The sequence below is a fragment of the Vicugna pacos genome, chromosome 28, assembly GCF_048564905.1.
Source record: "Vicugna pacos chromosome 28, VicPac4, whole genome shotgun sequence".
In the NCBI taxonomy this organism is placed as follows: domain Eukaryota; kingdom Metazoa; phylum Chordata; class Mammalia; order Artiodactyla; family Camelidae; genus Vicugna; species Vicugna pacos.
This window is the reverse complement of record NC_133014.1, coordinates 2,188,776-2,213,982: the sequence shown is the minus strand read 5'-3', so window position 1 is coordinate 2,213,982 and position 25,207 is coordinate 2,188,776. Positions and strand designations below refer to the sequence as shown.

General features: G+C 45.7%; 2 protein-coding genes across 5 annotated transcripts in view; one reads left to right on the top strand and one right to left on the bottom strand.

Moving 5' to 3' along the window:
- The window catches only part of SEPTIN10 (septin 10), a 51,987-nt gene extending 45,025 nt beyond the window's left edge, over window positions 1-6,962 (bottom strand). For 3 of the 4 annotated variants that reach the window (XM_072951202.1, XM_072951203.1, XM_072951201.1), the window contains exon 1: window positions 6,683-6,801. In XM_072951202.1, the coding sequence (XP_072807303.1) occupies window positions 6,683-6,709 (27 nt within the window). In that variant the 5' untranslated portion in view covers window positions 6,710-6,801. Of the gene's footprint in view, window positions 1-6,682 lie in introns of all 4 variants that reach the window. The other variant, XM_072951204.1, reaches the window with a different exon arrangement.
- Window positions 6,963-7,062: 100 nt separating this feature from the next.
- SOWAHC (sosondowah ankyrin repeat domain family member C) lies at window positions 7,063-10,550 on the top strand. Its single transcript, XM_072951583.1, has 2 exons — window positions 7,063-7,232; window positions 7,282-10,550. The coding sequence occupies exons 1-2, from the start codon at window positions 7,063-7,065 to the stop codon at window positions 8,669-8,671; spliced, it is 1,560 nt and encodes a 519-aa protein (XP_072807684.1). The 3' UTR covers window positions 8,672-10,550.
- The last annotated feature ends 14,657 nt before the right edge of the window (window positions 10,551-25,207 follow it).

Sequence of the window (25,207 nt, the reverse complement as noted above, 5' to 3'; positions counted from 1 at the left end):
CATACTTGGCAAGGACCTGCAGGGCCAGCCCTTCCCTCCCCACACTCACATCGCAAGCAGAAATTGCCTCTCCTCCTTTCCCCCAATCTTAACCCCTTCTTACTCCTCACGGTGCACATTTTACTTTTTCAACATATGGCATTATTTTAATACTGCAATTGTATTACTCAGGTCAGACATCCCAGAAAACAACCCTATGCCTCCTACATAATTCCTACTTCTGGTAATCAGCATTTCTGAAATACATCCTTTAAGAACCAGCCGATTACTATGCAACCTCTGGTAAACTGCCATCTGTGTAAGTTTACATCTGTCAGGTGTCTCAGGCCAAGAGGTCAGAGTATTTAGAGTTCATTAAATGGAGAAAGATTCAAGACGTGGTTGAGAGGGTGTATCTCTATCCCTCTCCCCACAGAGGTGCTACAGCCTCAGCTCCCATGTTCGTGCACACGGTTGCCACTTCCTCTCAGTGAGTCTCCAAGCACCTTCCCTGTAACACAACGAAGTGAGAGAGAAATTCTCACACCTGGGTTCATTTCATCAGCTTCATTTCTGACCAAGACTGCATTTCAAAAATCTTTTACATGCTGTTGACTCTGTCTTCCTTTTGTAGTCTCAATACCCAATTAGTTCATTTTTTTAAAAATTTACCCCAACAATTCATTTATTCCATAATTAAAATTTTTCTAGTGTCAGAAAAAACAGACTGAAAGAAATCTGAAAATTCTAGAATTCCCAATACAGTCAATCACGGTTCTTGTGAGAATACAGTCACCATGCTTCTCAAACAGATGCTCCAAATAGGTGGAGAGTCACTTGGCACTCCTCCAGAAAATCCGGGACTAGGAAGGAGCTTGTCTACCAGGTAAAACTCTGATCACATACTTCCATTCGTCTATGACAGGAAAGTCTGTAGGTAGCCAAAGGGGGACCTGTACATTTGTGTGACATTATTTAAATTAATCAAACAAACAAGGGAAAAGGTCCTGGACAACTTTAAGATAGGCAAACAAAAGTTCACCTTTACAATAAAAGGTTCCAGAAAGAATCATAATGTAACGAACTTTGAGTTCTATTGTATCTAAGCTGCTTCAACTAAATCCTCAATGAAGAAATTTCCAGACTTTTTGAGAAATACAAAAAAAGTACTTAATTTCAAGTGTAACTGCCAAATAAAAAATTTCAAAGACAGAATACTCTAGCAAAATATGCATATCTACTAAAACTGATACTAACAAAATGTAAGTGTACTAAATCATGATATTTGCTTTAAAGGTATTTAAGATGAGAGTTTTTAATCTTGTGGTTATGTCATTGAGACTGTGAGCTTCTTATTTCTGTGATCTTCAAATCAGTAGCAGGTACAAATTGTAAAAGGTGTTAAATAAATTTTTAAAATAAAGCATCATCTAAATCAAACTTCCTCCCAGATATGATCAAAAGAAAGTATGAAAATTAAAGTTTTCAGTGAAAAAGCTTTGAGAATCTGGTATTTTGTGTGAGAAATACTTAATATCTTAAGCAGAAAAAAATAGATTTAGTATGGTTAAAAACGAAGGGCCAACAAACATTCTTGAAAAGAGAAAACTTATTCTGCAGGAAAACATAAACATTTCGAACACCCTCTTCCTCCTTTCCCACACACCAAGTCAGATAAATAAATAAAAATCAATATAAGCAGTTACAGCCTGGAACTATGTTAGGATCAAAATCAGCCTCAGAAAACCTAAAAGGCTTGGTTGGTGAAAGGCGGAGCTTCATCAGAACATAAATGCTAACTAACAGCCCCTGGCTGCCTGTAAGAATCTACCACTTATGTGTGTAACGTTCCATAAGAATAAAATAACTCAAGGTGAAAATGGTTTCCATATAAAAAATAATCAACACCTGTCCGCAAAGATTTATAATCATGGCTATGGAGGATACAAAGAATATTACAGGCTGCTTTTCCTAAAGACAGGTCATTTAATGGGGGGGGAGGGGTGAGAATGAAAGGTTCACTAAAATTCAAATGATACAAAAAGTTAAGTAACAAAACAAAACATAAATTAGGAGGTAGTGCACGGTCGCACATGACTAAGTGGCAAACAAGCAGTATGACTGATGGCCAAGCGTTAAGTGCTCTGGGAAAGCTTCAGAGGAGGTAGGACAGGAACTTGGTCTTTCATCATCTTATGATTACAGGACCTGGACCAGTGTGAAGGGATGTCTCTCCAGATGAGAAGCAACAAGGCACTGAGGCGATAATTAACTCCAGGACATGAAAAAGAAGAATTAAAAGTCACAACTCAAGGTATAAAGTAAAACAAATGAAGAAAGCGTCTAAGATAACAAAAATTATCCTCACTGAACAATAACTCAAAAAGAAACAGAAGAATTCAGAAGTATTGCTGCTGAAACAAGAAATGACACAAGGAGTTAGGAATTGAAAAGATTTGGACACCATTAGAGTTTTGGTCAGGATAGTCTGAAGAAGTGGAACATCATGAGTGTGTTTCTCAGAAGACAAGAAAAGGTAGTGAACGTTATCTCAGGATCCACTATCACAGTGAGCAATAAATAACTATACAATCAAGATCTCCTGAATCATAAAACTTATTGCAATTGCTAATAGGTGACATGCAGGAGATAATGGCAGACACAGTATCACCAAAAGCAGATCTCACCATAACTAGCTATGATTCCTTGAGCAATACACTGACCCTCCCTGAGTCTTAACATTTTCTTCTGTGGAAAAGTTTGAAAACCTGTTAAGTGAGATTTAACATAGAACTTTTTAAAAAATAAAGGTAGAATGAAAGTGAAAATACAACATAGCAAAATTTGTGGGACACAGCTATAAAGTCATGCTGAGAGGAAAATCCATACCATGTGCACACATCAGAAAGGAAGGAAAGTCTCAAATCAACGATCTAAGGTCTCCCCTCAAGAACTTAGAAAAAGAAGAGCAAAATAAACCAAAAGCAAGCAAAACAAATGAAATAAAGATAAGGTCAGTAATCAGTTATATTGAAAGTAAAAAAAAAATAGTGAAAAATCAATGAAACAGAGAAATGGTTCTTTGAAAAGATCAATGAAATTGCCAGACTTCAGCAAGAGTGACAAAGAAAGGCAGAGGATGCAAATTACCAACATCAGGAATGAAACAGGGAATATCACTACTGACCCTGAAGATGTCAAAATGATAATAAGAGAATACTATGAACAACACTGTGCACATAAATTTGACAACCTGGAAGGAATGGATCACAAAACTACACACCATCACAACTCACCCAACATGAAATAACATGAGCAGCTGGGTAACTATTAAGGAATTTAAATGTGTAAGTTTAAAATCCCAAAAGAGAAATCTCCAGCCCCAGACGGTTTCACAGAAGAATCCTATCAAACATCTGAAGAAGAATTAATGCCAATTTTACACAGTCTTTTCCAGAAACCAGAAGGGGAGGGGACACTTAAAAATTTATTTTATGAAGCTAATACTACCCTGATACCAAACCAGATAAAGATAGTACAAAAAACCCACGGACCAATATCCCTCTTGAACCTGATAAAGAGCATCTACCAAACAAAAACAAAAACAAAAACAAAAACAAAAACAAAAAACATAACCTACTACTTCGATGACAGACTGTATTCTTTCCCCTCAACAACACAAACAAGGCAAGGATGTCTGCTCCCACCACTCTTACTCAAACAATGCTAGAAGTCCTAGCCAGCACAATATATCAGGAAAAAAAAAGGTGTACAGATTGGAAAGGAAGAAACAAAACTGTCCCATAATTTTCTACATAGAAAAACCTAAGGAATATACTAGGAATCCCAAATCCTAGAATAAACGAATTCAGCAAGGTCAAAGTACACAGGATAAACGTAACAAAACTCAACTGTGTTTCTATATGTTAACAAAGAATATGTGGACAATAAAATTAAAATAGAATACCATTTACAATTGTTAAGAAAAAGAAAACAGGTGTAAATCTAACAAAATATATGCAGGACTTACGTGCTGAAAACCATAGTATGCTGGTGAAAGAAATCAAAGAAAATATAAAGACATGGTGAGAAATACTGTGTCCATTAGTTGGAAGACTCTACACAGTAGAGATATCAATTCTTCCTAACTTAATAAACAGACTTAATGTAATACCTATCAAAATTCCAGCAAAATTTCTTGTAGATCTAGACAAGACTACTCAAATTTCTAATGAAAAGCAAAGAAACCAGAATAGCCTAAATATTTTTGAAATATAAGAATAAAGTGAGAAGAATCAGTCCACTCTATTTCAAAACTTGTTATATAGCTACTGGAAGCTAACAGAAAACCCAGATAGCGATCCACACAAATATGCTCAGCTAATTTTTGACCGAAGTACAAAAGCAATTCAATAGAGTACAGATAGACTTTCCAACAAACGCTGGAGCATCCACAGACTAAAAATGACCCTTGACCTAAGTCTCACACCTCATACAAAATTAACTAAGAATGGGTCATTGGCTTAGGTGTAAAACAAACTATAAAACTTTTAGGAAAAAAATAAGAGAAAATCTTTGGTATTCTGGGTTAGGCAAAGTATTCTTGACATCCAAAGTACAATCCATAGAAGGAAAAATTGATAAAATGGATTTTATCAAAACTAAAAATGTTTGCTCTGCAAAAGACTCTTCAAGAGGATTTTTTTAAAAAAGGCTGAGAGAAAACATTTGTAAACCACATGATCAAGGACTAGTATTTAGAAATGTATTTTTAAAACTCTGGGGCAGATGAGGGTGCAGCTCAGTGGTAGAGTGCATGCTTAGCATACACAAGGTCCTGGGTTCAATCCCTTGCACCTCCATTAAAAAATAAATAAATAAATGGACCTAATTACCTCTCCCCTCAAATGTACACACACAAACCTCTAAAATCAACAGTAAAAAAAAAATCTAATTAGAAAATGGGCAAAAGAAATGAAGAGACATTTTACTGAGGGGAATATGCAGACAGCAAGTAAGCACATAAAAAGATGTTTAAGATCGTTGGCCATTAGAAAAGTGCTAATTAAAACCGCAATATATCACATACACATCAGAATGCCTAAAATAAAAAATACCTAAATAAAAAAACAGGATCCCCAAGTACTGGTGAGGATGAAGAGAAAACCGACCTCTCATACATTGCCGTGAGAATGGAAAATGGTGCAGAAACTCTGGGAAAATGTAGCAGTTTCTTATGAAACTAAACATGGCACTGCCATGTGAATCCCAGCACTAAAGACTTAACATTTTCTTCGTTCTTCCGTGTTACCATACAAGAATGTTTACAGAAGCTTTATTCATAATAGGCCAACAGTGGAAACAGCTTGGATGTCCTTCAAACTAAGTGTGGTATATCCACACCATGTAATACTACTCAGCAATTAAAAGGAACCAACTAATGACATTTGCAACAACCTGGATGAATCTCCAGAGAATGTTGCTGAATGAAAGATACCCAATCTCAAAAGGTTACATATAGGGAGATTTCATTCTATAAGTCTTGAAATGACAAAATCATAGGAATAAAAACAGATTGGTGGTTGTCAGGGGTTAAGGAAGAGGTGGAGGGGAAATGAAGTGGGTGTGGCTACTAAAGGACAAGGGAGGGCTCCCTGTGGTGAAGGAAAGTTCTGGAATAAGTGTCAATGTCCTGGTTGTGGTCTTTACTACAGTTTTGCAGTATGTTATGTTGACGAAAACTGGGTAAAGGATACAGGGGAATTCTATTATTTCTCATAATTACACGTGAATCTACAATTATCTCAAAATAAAAAGTTTAATTAAAGGTAACCTCACTGCCAGATAAGCACAGCAACTGACAAGAAATTCAGCATCAATTAAATGATTAAACTCTGTTCAGCCCAAATTTAATTCTGAAGATTAAACTTCATTCTGAACCAGAGTTTATAAAAGACATTCTCCTTGCCAACACGTGCACACAAACTCAGCCAGGGGAGGAGGCAGTGCAGACAGAGAAGCTGAGGCTTCTCCAAATGCCGGACAGAGAGGAAAAAGACCGGCTCAGTGCGGCGGAAAATGCTGGTCCGGGCCCCGGCAGATACTGGACGCGGCGCCCGCCCTCTCCGGCCCCCACCGCTACACTTCCACTCAAGGAGGCTGCTAAGGCCAACCGCTCTCAAACTTTTGGTCTCAGGCCCTCCAAGAGCTTTGGCTCCCGCGGCTACAACCACAGACACAGTCTCAGAAGTTAAAACACCTGCGGCACCGCGGAGAGTCCTCCCCGTGGCGGGGCGCCTGGAAGCTCCGCGCACACGGGAGAACGCGCGCGGCACCGCCACGCGCGAAACCGATCAGCCCCCGGCCTCCCCCGAGGTGACTGTAACCCTGTATAAAGGCACGGGGCCGCACGAACGCCAAAGCGGGAAGAAAGGCTGCAACCCCGAGGAGGTCAACACTGGGTAACCGGGAGGCCACCCGGGAACCGCCCGGCTTGTGCGCTCGGGACCGTTACAGACCCGTCCTGGTTTCAGACTCAACTTCGGGGAAGACGTGAGGCCCCGCGAAACTCTGGCCTCCGGGAGACGGGAAGGGCGCCGGGAAGGGCGCCCGGAAGGGGCGGTCTGCGCGCCGAAGGGGCCGGGACCGCGAGCCAGACCGGGAGGGCGGGGGTCTCGGGTGGGCAGGGGGTCGGCGGACTCACCAGGTGCCGCGCCACCTCGGAGGCCATGGTCCGGGCGGGGCTGGGCGGGCGGAGAGCCTGCGAGGCGACAGCCGGCGGAGCGGCGCGTCTGGCGGCGGAGGGGCGCAGGGGGCGGGTCGGCGGTGGTCCGGAAGGGAGGGAGGAGCGGAGGGGAGGGGTCCAGAGGCCTCAGTGACGTGAGGACCCGGCGGGACGGCGTGGGGGACGCGGGGCGGGGTCCGGGATGGGAGCTGAGGGGAGGGGTCCGACGGCCTCAGTGAACTGGGGGCTAGGGTGGGCCTCGCGTCTCCTGAGCCCGGAAGCCGCGCGCGTGAAGCGGGCCTGTTACAGACGCGCCGGACGTTTCAGAGGACGGCAGTCAATGCAGGGGAGGTGACGGAATGCAGTCGGGATTTGAGGAAAAAGCGTGGAAATGCGGCCACGACTCCTCAGACTACGGAGGCGGGGCAGGAGCACAGACTGCGGCCCGCGCGGGGGCCGGAAGTGGGCGGGGCTGGGCGTGTCCTCTGTCGGGAGCGGCCATTGCGGCCCGCGCGGGGACCGGAAGTGGGTGGGCTAGGGCGTGTCCTCCGAGGAAAGCAGTGATTGCGGACGGAAAGGGGCGGGGTGGGGCGGGGCCAGCGAGAGCAGGGTGGCTGGCTGCGCGAAGGACGGAAGTGGGCGGAGCCTGTCGGCGGGGGCGTGTTCGCGGGTGCGGCTAGGGGGCGGTGGCGGCTAGTCCTGCGACTGCCGCGCGCGGAGAAGCTGAGGTGGCGGGCAGAGTTGTTTGGGATCCGCCACGGTGCGCGGGTGCGGATGGAGGGTCTGGCGGAGCGCGAGGTTCAGGCCCAGCAGGCTGAGCTGGAGCGGCCCGTCGGGGGCACCCTGGGCGGGTCGCCGGACCAGCGTGCAGGCGATCATGGCCCCCTCAGGGAGCCCGGGGACGCGGCCGCCGACTCCGCAGACCCCTCAGACCCTGCGGACAGCGCCCCGAACGCGCCCCTCGGGAGGCGGCCCCGCGGCGGCGCCGCGGAGGAAGGCGCGCGGCCCGAAGCGCCGAGAGATGCGCCCCCCGCGCTGCGGCCTGGCCGCCCAGCGCCCCGGGACCCGGCGGCGGGCGGCTCCCCCCAGCTGCGGCGCGGCCCGGCTGGCGCGGACGGCGCGGCGGCCGAGGAGGAGGGCGCGGGAGCTCTGACGCTGGACCCGCTGGAGCACGCGTGGATGCTGTCGGCCGCCGACGGCCGCTGGGACAGCCTGGAGGGGCTGCTGGCCTGCGAGCCCGGCCTGCTGGCCAAGCGCGACTTCATCACCGGCTTCACCTGCCTGCACTGGGCTGCCAAGCACGGCCGGCAGGAGCTGCTGGCCCTGCTGGTGCGCTTCGCGGGCCAGCACCGGCTGCCGGTGAACATCAACGCGCGCACTAGCGGCGGCTACACCGCGCTGCACCTGGCGGCCATGCATGGGCACGTGGAGGTGGTGAAGCTGCTGGTCGGGGCCTACGACGCGGACGTGGACGTGCGCGACTACAGCGGCAGGAAGGCCTCTCAGTACCTGAGCCCGAGCACCGCCGAGGAGATCCGGACCCTGGTGGGCGCCCTGGACGAGGACGACGGCGAGAGCGCCGCGGGCAGCGGGGGCGGGCGCTGGAGGCTCTCGAGGGTGCTGCCTGCGCACCTCATCTCTGGCAGGCTGTCCCACGCCCTGGAGGACGGCGGGGACCACCATCACCATCACCACCATCACCACCATCACCACCATCATCACCTGGCCGAGGGATCGGCTGCGGGCAAAGCAAAGGAGCCAGGTCGCAAAGCCTCGGGCAGCTCTAGTGGGCGGATGAAACCCAGACTCAACAAAATCCGATTCCGAACCCAGATCATCCACACCACACCGTCTTTCAGAGACCCAGAGCAGCCCTTGGAGGAAGGGGAGGACGAAGAGGAGGACCGATCTCTTAAAGGCCACTCATCCTCACTCAAACTGAGACCCAAGTCCAATGTATTTGGGTAAAAATAATTTCTTTTAGAAAATCCTAAGGCTTGTTTGTCGTCAGGAATAGGATACTAGGTGTAGACAAGGAAGTGAGACTAGAAAAGTCTTAGGTAAATGCTGCATTCTTACTTGGGGGGTTAGATCTGGTGGGGAGAAATACTCTAGCAGTTTGCCTGCAATGGATTTCCAAGTGATTCCTTAAACCTTGACCTAGACCTTTTTTCCCCATGCCAGCTCTCTGCCCTGGATTCCCTGTTTCTAAGAACTAGAAATGTATCTAAATCGAGGTTACAGAAATGATGGCTCCTTTGATTTAAACATTGCTGAATGCCATGCAAAGTAAAGAGTGTTGCACTTTTATGTATCTGTTTTGAAAAAGTGGTTACTCTTTCAAGAGCAACAAGATATGCAAAATATTATGAAACTGGTAGTTTTTGTGTGAATGAAAGTACATACTGCCCTGTTTTTGTTTTTGTTTTTTACTAACTGCATTTGCTTTTTAAGATACTACTGAAGGTCAGGTCAGAGTTGAAATGCACAAACAGTAATTAGAGAATAATGTGAATACAGTTGGCACTCCTGTTTGTACTCCACTTGTTTTGTAAATAGTGTTCAACTCTTTTTTCAAAAGCAATTTCAGCTTTAATCATTGAACTAAAGAAATGGGCAGCATTCACTTTTGAGTTAATCTGTTGGGAAGTTTCCAATTAACTATCTCTTAATACCACTGCACTCGGTATTAAGGTACATTATAAATAACTGCACAATTTTTTATCTAAAGAAAACCCCGTTAGGGGGAGGGTATAGCTCAGTGGTAGAGCACGTGCTTAGCATGCACGAGTTCAATGGGTTCAATCCCCAGTACTTCCATTAAAATAAATAAGTAAATAAACCTAATTACCTCCCCACAAAACAAAAAATAAAGAAAACCCTTTTAACAGCCTAGGGTCCCTTTAAGCAAATAATGCCTGTAGCTCAGATTCTCACTAACTTGTTTTGCTATTCTGAACGTCTAAATTTGTCGGAGTTTTTATTCTAGGGACCATATAACCACTGGTTCCACTTGACATGACCCTATTTGATGGTGCTTAGAGTGGAATTGCCTACAGAAACTGTTTCTGTTTGAGATGATTAGCAAAAATCGGCATTAGTATTAGTGAGCCTATGCTTCTGTGAAGTAATTATTAAATCAACTTAATGATTCTCACATAAGGTACGCTTTTTATTTTATGAATAAAATACATTCATAGTCTCTATACTTTGTAGCAATGTTTTGTGAATGTTGAAAATACTAAATCCTTTCAATTTTCCAAGTTCCTTGGATCTATCTATTAAAGACATAGAGTGAAAATATTGAAAAGCTGAATAGAAATCTGTCCACTTAAAAATAGCACTTTATAACAGGGAAAAGAAAAGTGGGACTATTTCTATATTTAAATGCTGCTGGCTGTTGAATCCCTTTTATATAAATGAAAAAATATCAGTCATTAAAATTAAAGACTTGTTTAAGTGTGGTTCTTAATTCTATACATTCATATATGTTAGAGTGAATGTCTTCATTGCTAAATTTAACTCACAACCGTATTAGATTTACTTGTAACAAAATTCAAAACAACTTGTAGGAGACAAATTCCAAAAAATCCTTTCTCCCTTGGTCTTTTTGGCTTTATAGTTGCTGAAACAGAAGTCCTGCAGCCCTATAGGGATTGATTTAACAGCTTATGGAGTGAATGAACCAATACGTGAACTGCACAGAACTGAAGTGTTTAGAAAGTTCTTAGGTCTTTAATTACTCAAATGGTAGCAATTTGTAACTAGTTTGTCACACCTGTCTAGATAGCAATTGAATTTGTTTAACAATTAATGAAAAGTATTCACATAAAATACATAAACTCTTGTCCATTTGTGTGCCTTTACTTTTGTTTTAGGATTACGGAAGTGGGCTCTGTACATTTGAGAAGCACTTTTATCCATACGTGTGGGTGAAAAACAATCTAGTTTTCTATAAATTTAGAATAGGTTCCTTGAAGGTGAAAAGCAGTCGTTTGTTCTGAATCATTTACGTATTACCTGTATCTAGTGCAGAATAAGCTGTAACTTCTCACGGAGGAATCTTATGTTTCATGGACTGGTGAAGCTGAAGTGAACCATAAAAACACTTCAGAACCACCTCCATGTTCTCCTGAAGAGTCAGTGTTAATTTCTTCGATGTGTATCAGTAACAAATTGCACAAAATCAATAATTTGCTAGACCTTTAGAGATTGAGTCAGTACTCCATTTAACTTGGCTTTTCACACTAAAGATTTTTAACTTTTTTGATGAAATATACTTTAAAATTTCAAAAATCATTCCTGAGGGAAGATACCAGCATTCCTTGTCATTATGTGATGTGTGCAGCAAGTGTAGCATTTTCAGCTACTTAATTCTCCATTCCTCTTATTTTTCCATTTCCAAATTGAGATTACAAAAAGCAAGTGATTTGTGTAATTTGATATTTGTGGAGTTGTGCCTACCATTAGTGGAAGTACATACATCAGTTACTCAGATATCTGTTGACTTGAAACTGCAGTTAGAAAATCCAAGTGTGTCTGTGCTTCTTACAGTTGCACTGGAAAACTAGTGAATGTGTCACACTTCTCTTCACTTTCATGGTGTATAAAGTGCAGCTAGCTTATAAAACTTGAAAATCTGGTACTATTTTATTCATGCCTGAAATCTTAAGAGTCCAGAGTGCCTAGTCTCTTATTTTCCAAGTAAGCAAAGCTTTGGGAGTTTAGAATGTAAAATTTGTAGTTTATTTTGTCAAAATAAAAGGGTGATACTAGACTTTTCCTCTGAATTGTGTAAGTCTCTACAGTCCTGTATATTTTCATCTGGGTGGTATTTTGCATTTCAGACGATGCTTTTTGAAGGTTCCATCTATTTGATCCCTTATTTAACCCTTAACATCACTGGCCATCTATCCCAAATTTACAGATGAAGAAATGAAGGTTGGTGCTGTTCAGGGTCATGAAGCAAATGGCAGTAAGAACTCACGACTCAGTGCTTTTCTACAACATTAACGCTTCGGCACTTGAATTGCCAGATTTGGGGCAAGCTGCTATAGTTGGGCACCAGCAGTGGAGGAACAACTTGGGGAGAGGGTACCTCTACCACTACCTTTAAAAAAAAAACAACCTATGGCCCTTGTACACGCCAGCTGCCATAAACTCTCCCTACCTAGACTGGAGCTTCAGAAAGATGTGGGAATGCCTTTTTCAATATCTATCAAACATTGGGCATTAATGAATTAGTTTCCCCATCAAGGCTGCCTTTAACCTTTGAACAAAACTCAGCAGACAGCAAAGGACATGGGAACCCTTGTAGCTGTTCGTCATTCCTCCCTCTTGGGAAGATCCTGCTGTGATGGCTGTTGGGGTTTCTTGTTGCTGTTGATTTATGACAACTTAGAGAGCTAAGTCTAGAATGACTTATTTCCTTAGAGGCATGTAACTTAAAAGGATTCACTGAGGAGTTCACTTAAAGATAATTAATTTTCCCTACTGGAAGAGTATTTTTTATTTTGCCAAATAACTGACATTATTTAGAGTTTCTTGTAAGTTAATCCTAAAAGTAAGTTCTCCGAATTTGCTGCAAACCATTGTTCCTCAACCAGTCAAATTTTCCTGAAATACTATTAGAAGCCTGGGAGAGGACACTGAACTTGTTTTTCAAGATAGGGCAGTAGAGTTGTTTGCCTCACTACCCGATTTTTTTCCTCCAAAGCATATTGCTTTCATGTTACCAAACTTTTTTCTTCTTAATCTTCTCTTTGAATGTCAGTTATGTCTCAGAAGATATTTTCCCCATTCAGTTAATAAATTGTGTATTTTTCCATATTTATTGGGGAATGTGTGACAAGTGGCCCCACTTGCATGTTGCCCAGCATGTTGAAGGTATGCAGTGAGTGTTGCTTTAATGGAAAACACTGAAGAAATATTCCATAATGTTGTATTATATGAGTAATTTCAACAACATGCATTCATTCCAACTGAATAAAGGTAAGAATTTTTCCGACAACGTGGCTGCCCTGCCAGCCAACCACTTCATCTGCCACCCAGCCCAAAGAACGACCTTTCAATTCTGGAGGTAAAATCGGCTTTATTAGGATTTTCCTTTGTGAGCAATTTAAGAGATTTTTAACAGGAAATTTGATTATAAGAACGTATTACAAGTTTACTCAAGTACATAATCCCTAGGAGAATCTATTTTAACTGGTTTTAAATATTCTAAGTATTATGCATACAAATGAATACTTATTCTGTGAAACCCCAAAGAGCAAAAGAATAGGGAGAAGTTTAGTTCAGCTTTGAGAACTTTCTAATAATCACTTTAAGCGTGCTGCATCTGTCACGTAAGGTAGAACACTCATCCTTTGGAAATAGTTTGTCAGGGGTTACATGAGCAGCTGAGAAGGTAAAACAGGTATTCTTCAAGTACTCTTGTGACTGATTCTGTTTTGAGAAACGTTGCTGTCGGCCATCCATTCTGACAAAATTTCAGCCCAAATTTAGCTGACTTAGAATCAAGTGAAATAGTGAAGTAGGATCATGTAAGTTTTTTTTTTTCCCCAAACCAAACTTTATTCTGTTCTGATCAAAGAACCTCGAAGTGCCTTTTAGAATATTCCTCTGGGCCTCTAAGAGACTTTGAGTTAAACACTCTAGAAATATAATTGTACATCCTTGAGATTTGTCCAGAAGCTTCCAACATTGGTGAATGTGAGTTTTGTCTTAGTCCTCTCTGGCTACTGTAACAATACTATGGACTGGGTGGCTTGCGAACAACAGAAATGTATTTCTTACAGTGATGGAGGCTGGGGGGTGCAAGATCAGGATGCTGGCACATTTGGTGTCCAGCAAGGTCTTGCTTCCTGGTTCACAGACGTCTGTCAGTCCGCACAAGGTGTCGGGGCAGAGGGTCTCTGTGGAGTCTCTGATGAGGGCACTAATCCCATGATGAGGATGGAGCCCTCCAAAAGGCCCCACCTCCTCAGACCATCATCTTGGGGTTTGGCTTTCAACATAAATTCTGGGGACACAAACACTTTGTCCATGACAAGTTTGCATTCCCGAAGCAGTTACTTGGGTGCGGTCAGCACCTCAGTGCCACTGCCGCTCACGGGGTCTACACTGAGGGGGTTTACACTTGCCTGAGGGTGTCCTTCAGCTGCGTGGAAACACTTAATACTCCCAAGAAGCTTCCTGCATGTGCCAGGCAAGATCTTCAGCACTTTATAAAAAGCAAGCAATTTAATTCTCCCCACTCCCTCCCTACTCAGCCCATGGTGTGGATGAGAAGTCTACGGCAGAAACTGGCTGCTTGCCTCAGTTCACAAAGCCAATTGGCAGCAGAGCCTGGCCTTGAACTCTGGCAGCTGGTCCCCAGGTCCCTTGGGAACCACTAACCAAGCCATTTCTCTGGGAACACAGAGAAAGGCTACCACCAGTGACACGTACATGCTGCAGAGAGTGTGCTGTCCCTGTAAGAGACCAGACAAACCACAGACAGGCAGTAATGGGTGAGACAGATATGGCTTGTACACGCTGGGTTGCTTCTGCACATGAGTAAGAGAACTGGATTTTTTGGTGTTTGGCTTTTTCTGTCTCACCTGGGATAAAGTTCATCTGGGTTGGGGAAGAGCATCTCCTTAGCTTAGAATGGTGGAGGTGCTACCAGGTGGGTGCAGTTATGTTTCTCTTTAGGTTCCTCTTCCCTCTCCCCGGTCTCTACCCACCTATCTGAGCATTTGAGCATAAATGAAAGGGCCCCTCCCGCATAATCCTGGATTATAGTTGGCCCTGGAAGAAAACTGGCCACACAGCCTCCATTTCCCTTACCCTAAAATTATAAATTTGTGACTCACTGATTCTGAATTTTGGAAACTCATTTTGGAATAGGCAGAAGCTCACCTTCGCTCTAACACAAAAAGTGATATTTGAAGGCTTTTAAGAACAGAATCTTTAAGAATATTTGCTCATTGTTTGCAAACTGCTCACTTGCTACAACTTTGATACTCAGTTAACTACACATGAACTTCAAATGAATAAAAGCGCCTTGCTTTAATTTATTAACCATTTTTATATAAAAATGTATGCTCATGATACTTCAATTTAAAAAAGTAAGAAAAAACACACACAACATTGTAAACTGACTATACTTTAAAAAAAAAAGTATGCTCATGGATAGTTGGAAGTAGACAGGGTGAAAAGTAAAACTTACTAGTTTCTCCTCCTATTTGCATCCCCAGCATAATTTCAGCTAGTGGTTCCTCCTATGCTTTTGGGTATTTGACGTTTCTTTCATTCAGGCTGGATTCTCTCCTGGATTTAAAATCATTTATCCAGTTTGCATGTTCTGGGAAAGTTCCTTCCAGGAGAAGTAATGCTTTCAACCTTAATCACCACTAGAAAACCATGGATTCCATTATCAAAAAGCTGGATACCACCTTCAAAGCCAAATCAATCTCCTAAAAACACTCCATAACAAGTTTGGTAAGTGCGGGGTTGGGGCAGGAAAGGAGAAGGGAGAAAGTGAGGACTTGGGAGAGCCTGTGATGGGGTTATACACTCCTTAGGCAGAATGTGGGCTGTCTCAGAAAGGTGAGAGGGAGAGAAGCTGAGAGGTGCGGGGTGTTTAGTTTAAAGTAAAAGCAGATACACACTCCATAGACAGAACACAGGCCATCTCTGAAGGTGAGAGAGACAGCGACCACGAGGTGGGGAGCTGTTAGGTTTTATGGGCTTGGTAATTTCATATGTTAATGGGTAGGAGGGTTATTCCAACTACTTTGGGGAAGAGGCAAGGATTTCCAGGAAACGCACACCCCCTGCGCACTTTTTGTCCCCTTATGGTCAGCCTAGGAACTGTCACGGCGCCTGTGGGTATGTCATGAGGCTCAACATCTACTGGATCTTCCGCAGTCTTGGTTCTAACCAGTTTGTCCTCAGTTGCTGTGTTGTCTGATCCCCTGTTTCACTATCCACTTTCTCCGGCTCATGTTATTGTGAAGCAGACCCAGACATCAAAAAAAGTGGAGTTCAAGCATTGTTGAAATGTCTAAAATTGCTCCTGGTGATTTTGTAATATAAATTTTGAAATCTAAATGGCAGTTTTCTACAAATAGTAAGACTAAAAGAGCTCACTGTGCTGCCAAGTTGCATGTCACCAGCGTGTGCGGATATGAGGTTCGTGGACATGTGTAATTTGGAAGTTCCCAGTCCTCTATGAAATGTTTGGATTTTTTAATTCCTACTAAAACCAAGATTAAAAAGATGTGTTTTTGTCTCTGAAAGGTAAGTGTGCACATGCACACACACACACACGATCACAAATTGTTATCACACGTAAAATACTGGCAGTAACTCCTTAGTGTCATCAAATACTCAGAGTTCTCAAATTTCCCCAATTTTCTCATATTTCTAAATAATTTGTTAAAAAAAATTAAGTTCATGCATTTCAATAGGTTATTATGTCTCTTAAGTCTCTTAACAAGTAGTTAATTTCTTCCCTTTGGTGGTGGTTTTAGCATCTGAAAAACTCAGGAAATATATACAAGATACTATTACCTGGGTTCTTCTGAGAGGAGCTGCAGCAGAGGGTGTGGGGGAGGGGTCTGACCCTGGAAGGCCCCACAGGGTCCTGCTCGCTTACGGCCCTGGATAGTAAGGGGCACACCCCAAAGAAATGATTTCAGTGAGCCTAGACTCTTGCACCTTCCCATACATAGAAAAGTGCTAAATTCATTAACCTGAGGTGTCTGGTTTTCTTTAATTAACAGTAATCTTTTGATGGTCTGACTACCTCGTTTTTGTTGCGGAAACTCTTCTGTTCTGGCTCCTCCCTCACCTCTTTGGAGCCACACCTTAGAGTCTGAGAGCCTGCCTCCCAGGATTGAATCCTCAGAAGTCCGCCAAATAGAACACAACTCTCAACTGTTAGATTGTGCATTTTCTTCAGTTGACAGGGAGAATCAATTACCATCCCAGGTGTTGAGCTGTGAGTGATGGCCGTAAACTTGCTGAGAAGAACACTGGGAGATGGAGGAAGCAGCCAGAGGGCAGGACCTCAGTGGTCACACTGAGTCTGAGACAGGACAAGAAGTCTCAGGCCCCAGGTGGATGTGCAGCCTGGAGCTCAGGGAGGGTACACATTTAGGAGTCGCCAGCCAATGGATGGCATTAAAACTAGGGGATCAAATTGGTTCACTAGGAGAGAGAGTAGTTGAAGAGAAGTAGTTTGTATTAGAGCTAGAATTTTCCCAAATCTAAGATGAGCACTAAGAAATCTGAGGCAAAAAAAGAAATCAGGCTTTTGTGGTAACAGCGTTCAAGCCACAGGAGCTGTGAATTGTCTGTTTGTCTCTTTATCCCCAAGGGCATTGGGAACTGTTGCTGGGAAGACGCAGCCTTGGACTGGAATGTAGGCCTGCGGCCAGCACTCCACCTTCCAAAGAAGCGAAGCTGTCATTCAAACTCGGCCTTGTCTCCTGCCTGCTTCTCGGCTGCTTGTCAGTATTTGATTCCCAGATCACAGGACCCCCTGCGTTGCCAAACCCCAAGCCCATCACTTGAGACAGAAGAGGAAGTCAGCAGAAACCACCCTGATCGAACTGTCAACTTCGGGAACCTTTCCCTAGTTGTTTGTTCCTGCCGGTCCCACCCCTGCAGAGCGAGGCAGTGCTAACTGAGCAGCTTTTGTTTGAGTCCGACTGTGTGGCCCAAGGACAAAGCCGCATTTACCAGCCAGTGGGGCCTAAGTGTCAGAGCAAATGCCAGCAGCAGGTTCCTGTTCAGTCTTCCCGCAGAGTTCCAGTTGCAGCTGCTTGGCCTTGACCGCTGTCTCTGGCCCTTGACTGCCGAGAATGTAGGGTCAACCTTCCAAGGAAAAGGACATAGAGAAGGATTGGAGGAAGGAGGTGGGGCTTGCACTGCAAATCCTCACCAGTTCAGACAGCAGTTTCAGCTCCTTTTGGAGCAGCAGGTCGTCTGTGAATTTGCAGAGTGAGCACCCAGCCCCTTATGGCCAGATCCCTGGTGGGTGATGCCTGCAATTCACCTTTTGACCAGGGATTTTGTTCTCTGTGTAAAGCCATTAGTGAGGGAAACCAGGCCTTATTAAGACAAATCCATCAGCGGACAAACCTGTCACTCAGCTCTTGGCCCACTGCATACTGACCCCAGAGCAAGACAGACATGCGGCCACACCCAGAGTCTCATCTGCCTGGCCCCATGGCCTCCCAGAGGTTTCTAGAGCTGGGTGAGCACTGGACCCATGCCCTGAGGGAAACACAAGAGTGGGTCGTGAGCACAGCACTGTCATCAACAAATCAGCACAGAGCCTTGTGTTTGTGTGCTTCTGTACAAAGACACTTTATTTAATATAAATCGTTGATTCGTTAGCATTGAACTCTTAGCATTGGGGCTGATTTTAACAGCATAGTCACCCAAAGAAAGCGTGAAATGTGAGAACTAAACAGACCAGGAAGGACACTTGTTTTACAGTGTGAGATGAGATAGCAAGCGGGGCCTTGCTCGCTTGACCTCAGCTGGGACCGCACGGATGGGCAGCAGATGTCCCTTCGCTCTGAGTATCTCCACACATGACTGCGGAAGCAGGCTAAGTGTTGACTCTGGGTTATAAATTTTATGTTCCAGAGAGTGGGTGGATCACAAATCCTGACTACCGAGGATCTACTCTGTGTCCCTGTGTGTGTGTGGGGGGGTGTTACCTGTCAAAGTGGGACACCCACACACATGTGCGTACATGTGACACCCACATGCATACGTTTCCCATGCTCGAAAAGTAAAACTTACATTCATCACACCCACCACTCCGTGACCCTAAAGCTCACCTCCCTCAGCTTCCTGGAGCAATCTTCTAGTTACTTGGTTTACAACTCTTCAGAGTAGAAATTTCTGACTCTAACCACTCCGCACCATCCCAGTCAGACTAACCCAGCTTGTAAAGTTTCAGGGACCACACCCACTCCTGACTCAAGGCAGCAGAATCGGGGACAGAGGGCTGGAGCCCAGGGTGGGACTGTAAAGGCGTGTTTTACACAGTTTACAAAACTCACAGCTCAAGTTTGAGAATCACCATGAAGAGGTTTCCAGACGGTTACAGACACAGCCTTGAGATTTTGACCAGGGCAAGAGGCAAACCACAGCCCTTTCCACTACCCCCTAACCTGGGAGCAGATGAAGCCAGACTGAATCTGACTCCAGGAGAGAAGGTCGGAAGACAGGGACACAGCAGCAGTCCGTCTGAAGCTGGGTGACCTGGGGAGGTTATCACTTTCTCCATCTTATCTGGGAGGTGAGGGTGACAACAGCGGTTCTCATGGATGGCTGCCATAGAACTATAGGTTTTAACGCACAGAGAACAGGTGGAACTACCCAACCACCACCTGTTATTACTCTTATTGTTATTAACTCGTCGCCTGGACCACAGCCAGGTCCCACCCTGCTCCTCAGTTCACTTTTCAGCCACTGAATCCCAAACCTTCCCGATTCCAGACTGTATGTTTGTTTCTTTGTTTGTTCTCATTTAGTTGGTAATTTTCTGTAATTGAAGTATAGTTGATTGGGTGTTTCTGTTTTAGATGGTTACTTTTTTAAAAACTGTATTTCAAAGAGAAGTAGACATTCACATCCATCTGAGCCAAAATGAAAAAGACAGCACCCAGTTCTGGTAAAAGTACGGAGAAAGTGAGCTTTTCAAACCTTGCTGTTAGGAGTATAAACTGGTACCCCCTCTTTGACACCATCCTTCAGAGTTAGCACCGACACACAAAGACGCCCAACAGTCCCACTTCTAAAAGCACAGGGACTGAGGGAAGGAAAAGCCTTTCCTCCACCCTCTTAGGTCCTGTCACTGGACCTGAGAATTAAACTGTCATAGACATATGAACAGGAGAAAAGTTTGCAAATTTTATATCGTATTTTTATGTGCCCGTGGAAGCCTTCATAGGAAAAATAAGACCCCAAAAGCAGGTAGGCCTGAGACTTATATACCATTTTTAACAAAAAATAAATTTGTGGAGCAGTGACAAGACAGAAGAAAAAGTGTAGGCTTCCTGGTGGTAAATTGCAGGACAGTGACTGGAAATACACAGGGGCAGGCAGGAAGAGGGTGGTTTAGGAGGGTGCTATAGGGAGTAGATTCCCAGTTTCTGGTGATAAGAATGTGTTTCTCTTTCTGGTTCAGGGAGGGCGTCTTTCTCATGGGAAATTTTACATGTTTCTAGCTGGAAAGGGGGAGGTCAGAGACTTTCCTGCATCTGCTGTTTCTCAAGGTCCTCAGGGCCAAAAAGTCATTATGCAGAAGCCGCCAGTCCTGCGCCTCACCCTGCAGCTCATTCACCAAAAGACATCACATGTGCGAGGAAATGTCAGTAATGACCCAGCCGGGGTGACCTGCCTTCTGTCCGCAGCAGCCTGGGCGCGGGAACCAGGTGCCTGCACAGTGGGGAGACTCGGCCCCTCGCTGGAGGACTGCGACCTCCCCCAGGGGCGGGGAGATGACACACTGTGCATCCACCTGTGCCCGGTGCAGACACGCATGGTGTTGGATCGTGGGCACAGGAGACGCAAACGGAGAGGCCGCAGGGTGTCCAGGTTTCTGTTGTGTTCGTGCAGCTGGGCATGTGTCTGGACGCGTGAGGACTTGCCTTGGTTGTGTGCCTACTTAGGCACCTTACTGAATTTCTTACATTTTAGTGAAAGTTAACTCAAAAAACAAAGGCAGTGTTGAATATTCTGTGGTTGGAGGTGTGAACGAAAAATACTGCAAACCATATCAGTAAACAAAGAATGCTGAAGCACCAAGTCATCAGCGGCTGCTGCCGCCCCCCAGTGAGGACAAGCCTGCAGCCCAGCCTCTGCAGCCACTCACAGTGGTGCACCCTGAGGGGACTCAGAACAAGAAAGGACAGGACACTGGCCCTAGGTAGCTAGATGCTCAAAGGAATGAATTCAATGAGCCCAAACGCTTGCTTCCTCCCTTACAGAGAAAAGCGCCAAATTCTTTAACTGGAGATGCCGGATTTTCTTTAGATAACACGTAATCTTTTATTGTTCCAACTACCTGGTCTTTGGTGTAAAGCTCCTGTATAACCCAGCCCCTCCCCTACCTCTTGGGAGCAGTCCCTCAGAGGGATTTGAGAGGCTGTCATCCAGGCTCGAGTCCTGCCCGCAATGAAACATAACTCTCAACTTTTAGGCTGTGTGTTTATTTCAGTCGACAGAGGTGAGGCCTGATGTTAAAGATGGAGAACAACTGGGTGGCATTAAAGAAAAACTGAGAGTGGAAAACCCGGAATTCGCAGAGGCCAGCTGCAGAGCTGGGCCCGGGCGGGGCACTTCGCAGGGACCCGTCCCTGCCGTGTGCTCGCGGGGCCGCGTGCTCGCGGGGCCGTGTTCCACTTCACGAGGGAGGTGTCCAGTCTCCCCGTCTGTTTTGTCAGAGGCTCTCCAGCTCTTCCTCTTCCGCATGTTTTCCATCCACCCCAAGCCCAGTGGAGACAGAACATCCCCAGGCAGAGGGAAGGGTCTATTCCGTTCTCTGAGCAGAAAGAGCCTCTCTCCCAGACTTTCCCAGACCTGCCTGTCTGTCAGAATCATCCCCAAGTGCTTGCCAGAAACACATTCTCCAGGGTGTTTCCTGGGGATTCTGATTTGGTTGGGCTGGGGTGGGATCTGGGACCCCAGACTCTTCTTCCAGTCAGACAAGTTTAGGAAGCAGTGCTCTAATGCACAGGACAGTCTTTGGAAAAGAAAAAATGCATTACTGTAAAAGTGAGATGATTTGAAAATAGTCCAAGATCTTCAAAAAATTTTACAATGCATCCAGCAGTAAAGTTGCTACATAAAAATACAGGATGCCCAGATAAAACTAAAGTTCAGATAAACAACAAAAAATACTTTGCGTGAGATGTCCTTAGACTGTTTATCTAAGACTCACATTTAGCTGGGCGCTCTGTATTGTCATTAGCTGAATCTGACCACCGGAGGGGTGAGGACACAGGCGCTGGCTGGGGCTGACTGCAGATGAGAACGGGCAGTTGGGTGGTCATAGGGGCAGTTGCATGATGGTGGGAACACTGGTTGACTATTAGGAAGGCCAGGTACTGCTGTAAACACCTCACACAGTGAGGTGGGCAACACTCTTATTCCCCCTTCACAGATTGGAAATGGGGCAGAGAGCTGTAACTTGCCCAAAATCGCAGCAGTGAGGACCCGGAGGATCAGGTTCCTCCCAGGCAGTGTGATCCCTGTCCCTGGACCACCTCTCAGCCTGGCCACCACCAGCATAGGTCAGGGTTCTTGGAAACGGGCTCTTACCCACTATGTGTGTTCCCTGCCCCGAGCTCCACTCAGTAATGTGTTCAGCAAATATGGACCAGGGCTTGTGGGATGTGAACAGAACAGCCCGGGCCCTGCAGTGTGGAGCTCACGGTGGCAGGAGGAGTGGGATTGTTTCCAGAACTCCTGTCAGAGGTTCCGATGAGCCCTTAAGTCCCCTCCTCCGGGGAAGGTGAGGACGCACTGGTCTGGCGCCTCTCTCTTCTCAAACCTGTAGCTGCCTTGCCCAGGGCTGGCCGCTCCCACCGTGGCTCCCACTGTGTCTTATCGATTTGCATTCCAGCCGCTTGTGCTCTTGCCACTGACCTGAGGACTCAAAGCAGCACTTTGTCCAGGAAGTAAGAGGCATCAGCCAGCTGCCCCCGCACAGTCTGAGGACTGAGGAGGGTCCCTGGAATCCACTGAAGACCTCAGAGTAGGCGTCAGTCCAAGATAGAACCTGAGGGGGAACCGGGTGTGTCTGGGAGGACTTGGTGCCCAGCCAGGAGACTGCCCAGCCCTGGGTAGATTTCCCACCTTTTTTGGTAACCCAAGACATCCTTCCAGTGGCAGTGGTCTTCCCATTTCCATCCAAAGGACGGCTGAGTGTTAGAGCTGGTGGGCCACCTGCTGTCCCTCTGCCTTTACCGAAACTGGTCTTTCTTTGCTGTCCCCAACACTGCCCCCCACCCCTACCCACTAGACAGCAATTGAAGGCTGCTGTTCTTTTTATCACAGCACCTAAAACAGCACTATTACCAGGATCATCATGAAGGAAATGTAAATCAAAACTGTGAGACTGTTTTTCACGTGTCAGATGGACGATCAGAGGGTGCTGAGTTGCATCTCAGTGTTGGTGCGGGGGTGGGGAGACAGGTGTCCTCATACACCTTTGGGAGAGAGTATATTGGGACACATTTTTTTTTTGGAGTGCACTTTGGTAATAACTATGAAAATTAAAAGTGCACACACCCTTTGACCCAGGTCCCCTGGAGGAATTCACCAAGCAGCGTACCCCCAAATACTTGCAGAAGGATATTTACTGCAGCACTAGACGTAGCAGTGGAAAAGCCCGGGAACAATGAGCCTCAATGTCCATCAATGGGGAAATGATTAAATAGTCTGTAGTTTCTCTGCAAGATTGAATTCCACGTAACTATTGAAAAGAGTGAGCTAGAAAGATACCCAAGATACCTTTCTTCTTTTCTTCATCTATCATTGAGTAATTCAGTCACCGTGATTACAACGTGCTGGTCATGGTGCTGGGGAAGAAGCAGTCCAGCGCCAGAGCCTCGGTGCGGACGGGGCAGTGGGAGCCCGCAGAACAGGGGAGGTCAGGAGAGGTCCCCTCGTCGTGGCCCTGTGGTGGGAACTGCGGGAAAACAGACGTGAGGTGGCAGATGGAGCTGGGTGAGGGGACCAGGAGGTCCATTTGTGAAAGGGGGAAACTTGAATATGTAAAAGCCAAAGGGAAGAATTCAGATGCAATGTGCTATTAAGTTCAAAACTATAGCCACAAGTGTGTGTCAACACGCACATCGATGTAGCATGATATAGTGTGCACAGTATAACCTCATTTGTGTGGAAGTTTGGAGACTGTTCACATGATGATGTTATATGCATAAAGTGTGTTCTGAAGGACACGAGAGTTATTAATAGTGGTAACTATTGTTGTCTTTGCGGGAGCTGGTGGGTGGAAGGGACGTGTGATTTGTCTTATGTTACACGTCAGCACTCTCCTTCCTCCCTCAGCCTGAATTCCTAATTTTCAGGGTGTTTGATGTCATCCAAGCATGAAGAGGAAAGCAATTCTAATGAAAGGAATCCAAGGAATCCAAGATAAAAGGCAAAGTTTTAATAGCCCCCAGCCCCCTCTTAAACTGTGCTGAATCACAAGGGGTGGAATTCAGGAATGTGGGTGTCCTTCCCCGCCCTGGGGTTCAGGTGTCACCTGGCTGTGCCCATTGAGCCTCCAAACGTTCTCACCGGCTGCAGGGTGGGGTTACCTGGGGACCTTCATAAATACTGATGACCTGTTGCCACACCTGATCAGGTAAATCCAGGCCATGGGGGTGGGGCCCAGTTGTCACTGTTTTGAACTCTTGACTCTCTACAGTGGTTCTCAACCGACTGCAAGTTAGAATTACTGAGGGAGTGAATATTAACGTCTGTGTCAGTCTGCTCGGATAACTGTAACAAAATACCACAGACTGGGTGGCTTAAAAACAGAAATCCATTTTCTCGTAATTCTGGAGGCTGGAAGTCGAAGGTCAGGGTGTGTTTTGGGTTGAGGGTTCCTTCTGAGGCCTGTCTCCTTGGCTTGGAGATGGCCACCCTCTCCCTGCGTCTTCAAGTCGTCTTTCCTCTGTGTGCCCATGGCCTATCTCCTCCTGTAAGGACGCCAGTTTCAGTGGCGCACAGTCCACCATAATGACCTCATTTGACTCAGTCACCTCTTCAAAGGCTCCATCCCGAGGTTCTGGCGGTTAGGACTGTGACGTATTAATTTTGAGGGGACACAATTCAACCCCAAACACTGTCCAAGCTCCATTTTAGGGCAATTCAGTTAGAATGTTTGAGGGTCGACATGAATGTTTTTCATCTGAGGCTGAGGACTGCAGGTGAACAGGGTGACCAGGTGCAGGAAAGTGACTCCAGAGGCAGGTGGCCGACCTCACCTCGCCACCAGCACGAGGGAGCCGTCAGAGCCTGGGTGGTGCTGCTTGGTGTGGCCTCCGAGTCGAGGGGCCACAGCCATGACCTGCCCCCTCACGACGACTTTAAGCCCATTTTTCATCTCCTCCCAGTTTGGAGTTCTGTCTTTGAGGAGCTCTGTGAAGCTTGCTCTTTCAGAGTAACCAGATTGAATTCCCTGAGGCCAGAGTGATCAAAATATAAATGAGTTTCAGATAAAATAATGCTATCACTGAAAAGAGCTTGGGCCAGTGACAAGTCAGGCAAGAAGGCCCGGAAGGGAGGTGAGGGAGCCCCACCCAGCCAGATTGCTCCGGAGCCCGGATTTCTGCCGTGGACCTGCCAGGGACGAGGCTGGCGAGGGGAGACTAGAGATGGTGCTGCCAGCATGTCAGGGAGCTAAACCAGCCGCCAGGGCCGCTCCACCTCTGCACTCGCTGTTAGAGAACACAGGAAATTTCTTCTGTTTAAACTGAT

What these genes read in the sequence shown, in the direction of transcription:
- SOWAHC (XM_072951583.1), top strand. Translation starts at nt 7,063, where the DNA reads ATGCAGTCGGGATTTGAGGAAAAAGCGTGGAAATGCGGCCACGACTCC. An exon ending in CGCGCGGGGACCGGAAGTGG is followed by an intron (nt 7,233 to 7,281) that starts GTGGGCTAGGGC and finishes GCGGACGGAAAG; the next exon opens with GGGCGGGGTGGGGCGGGGCC.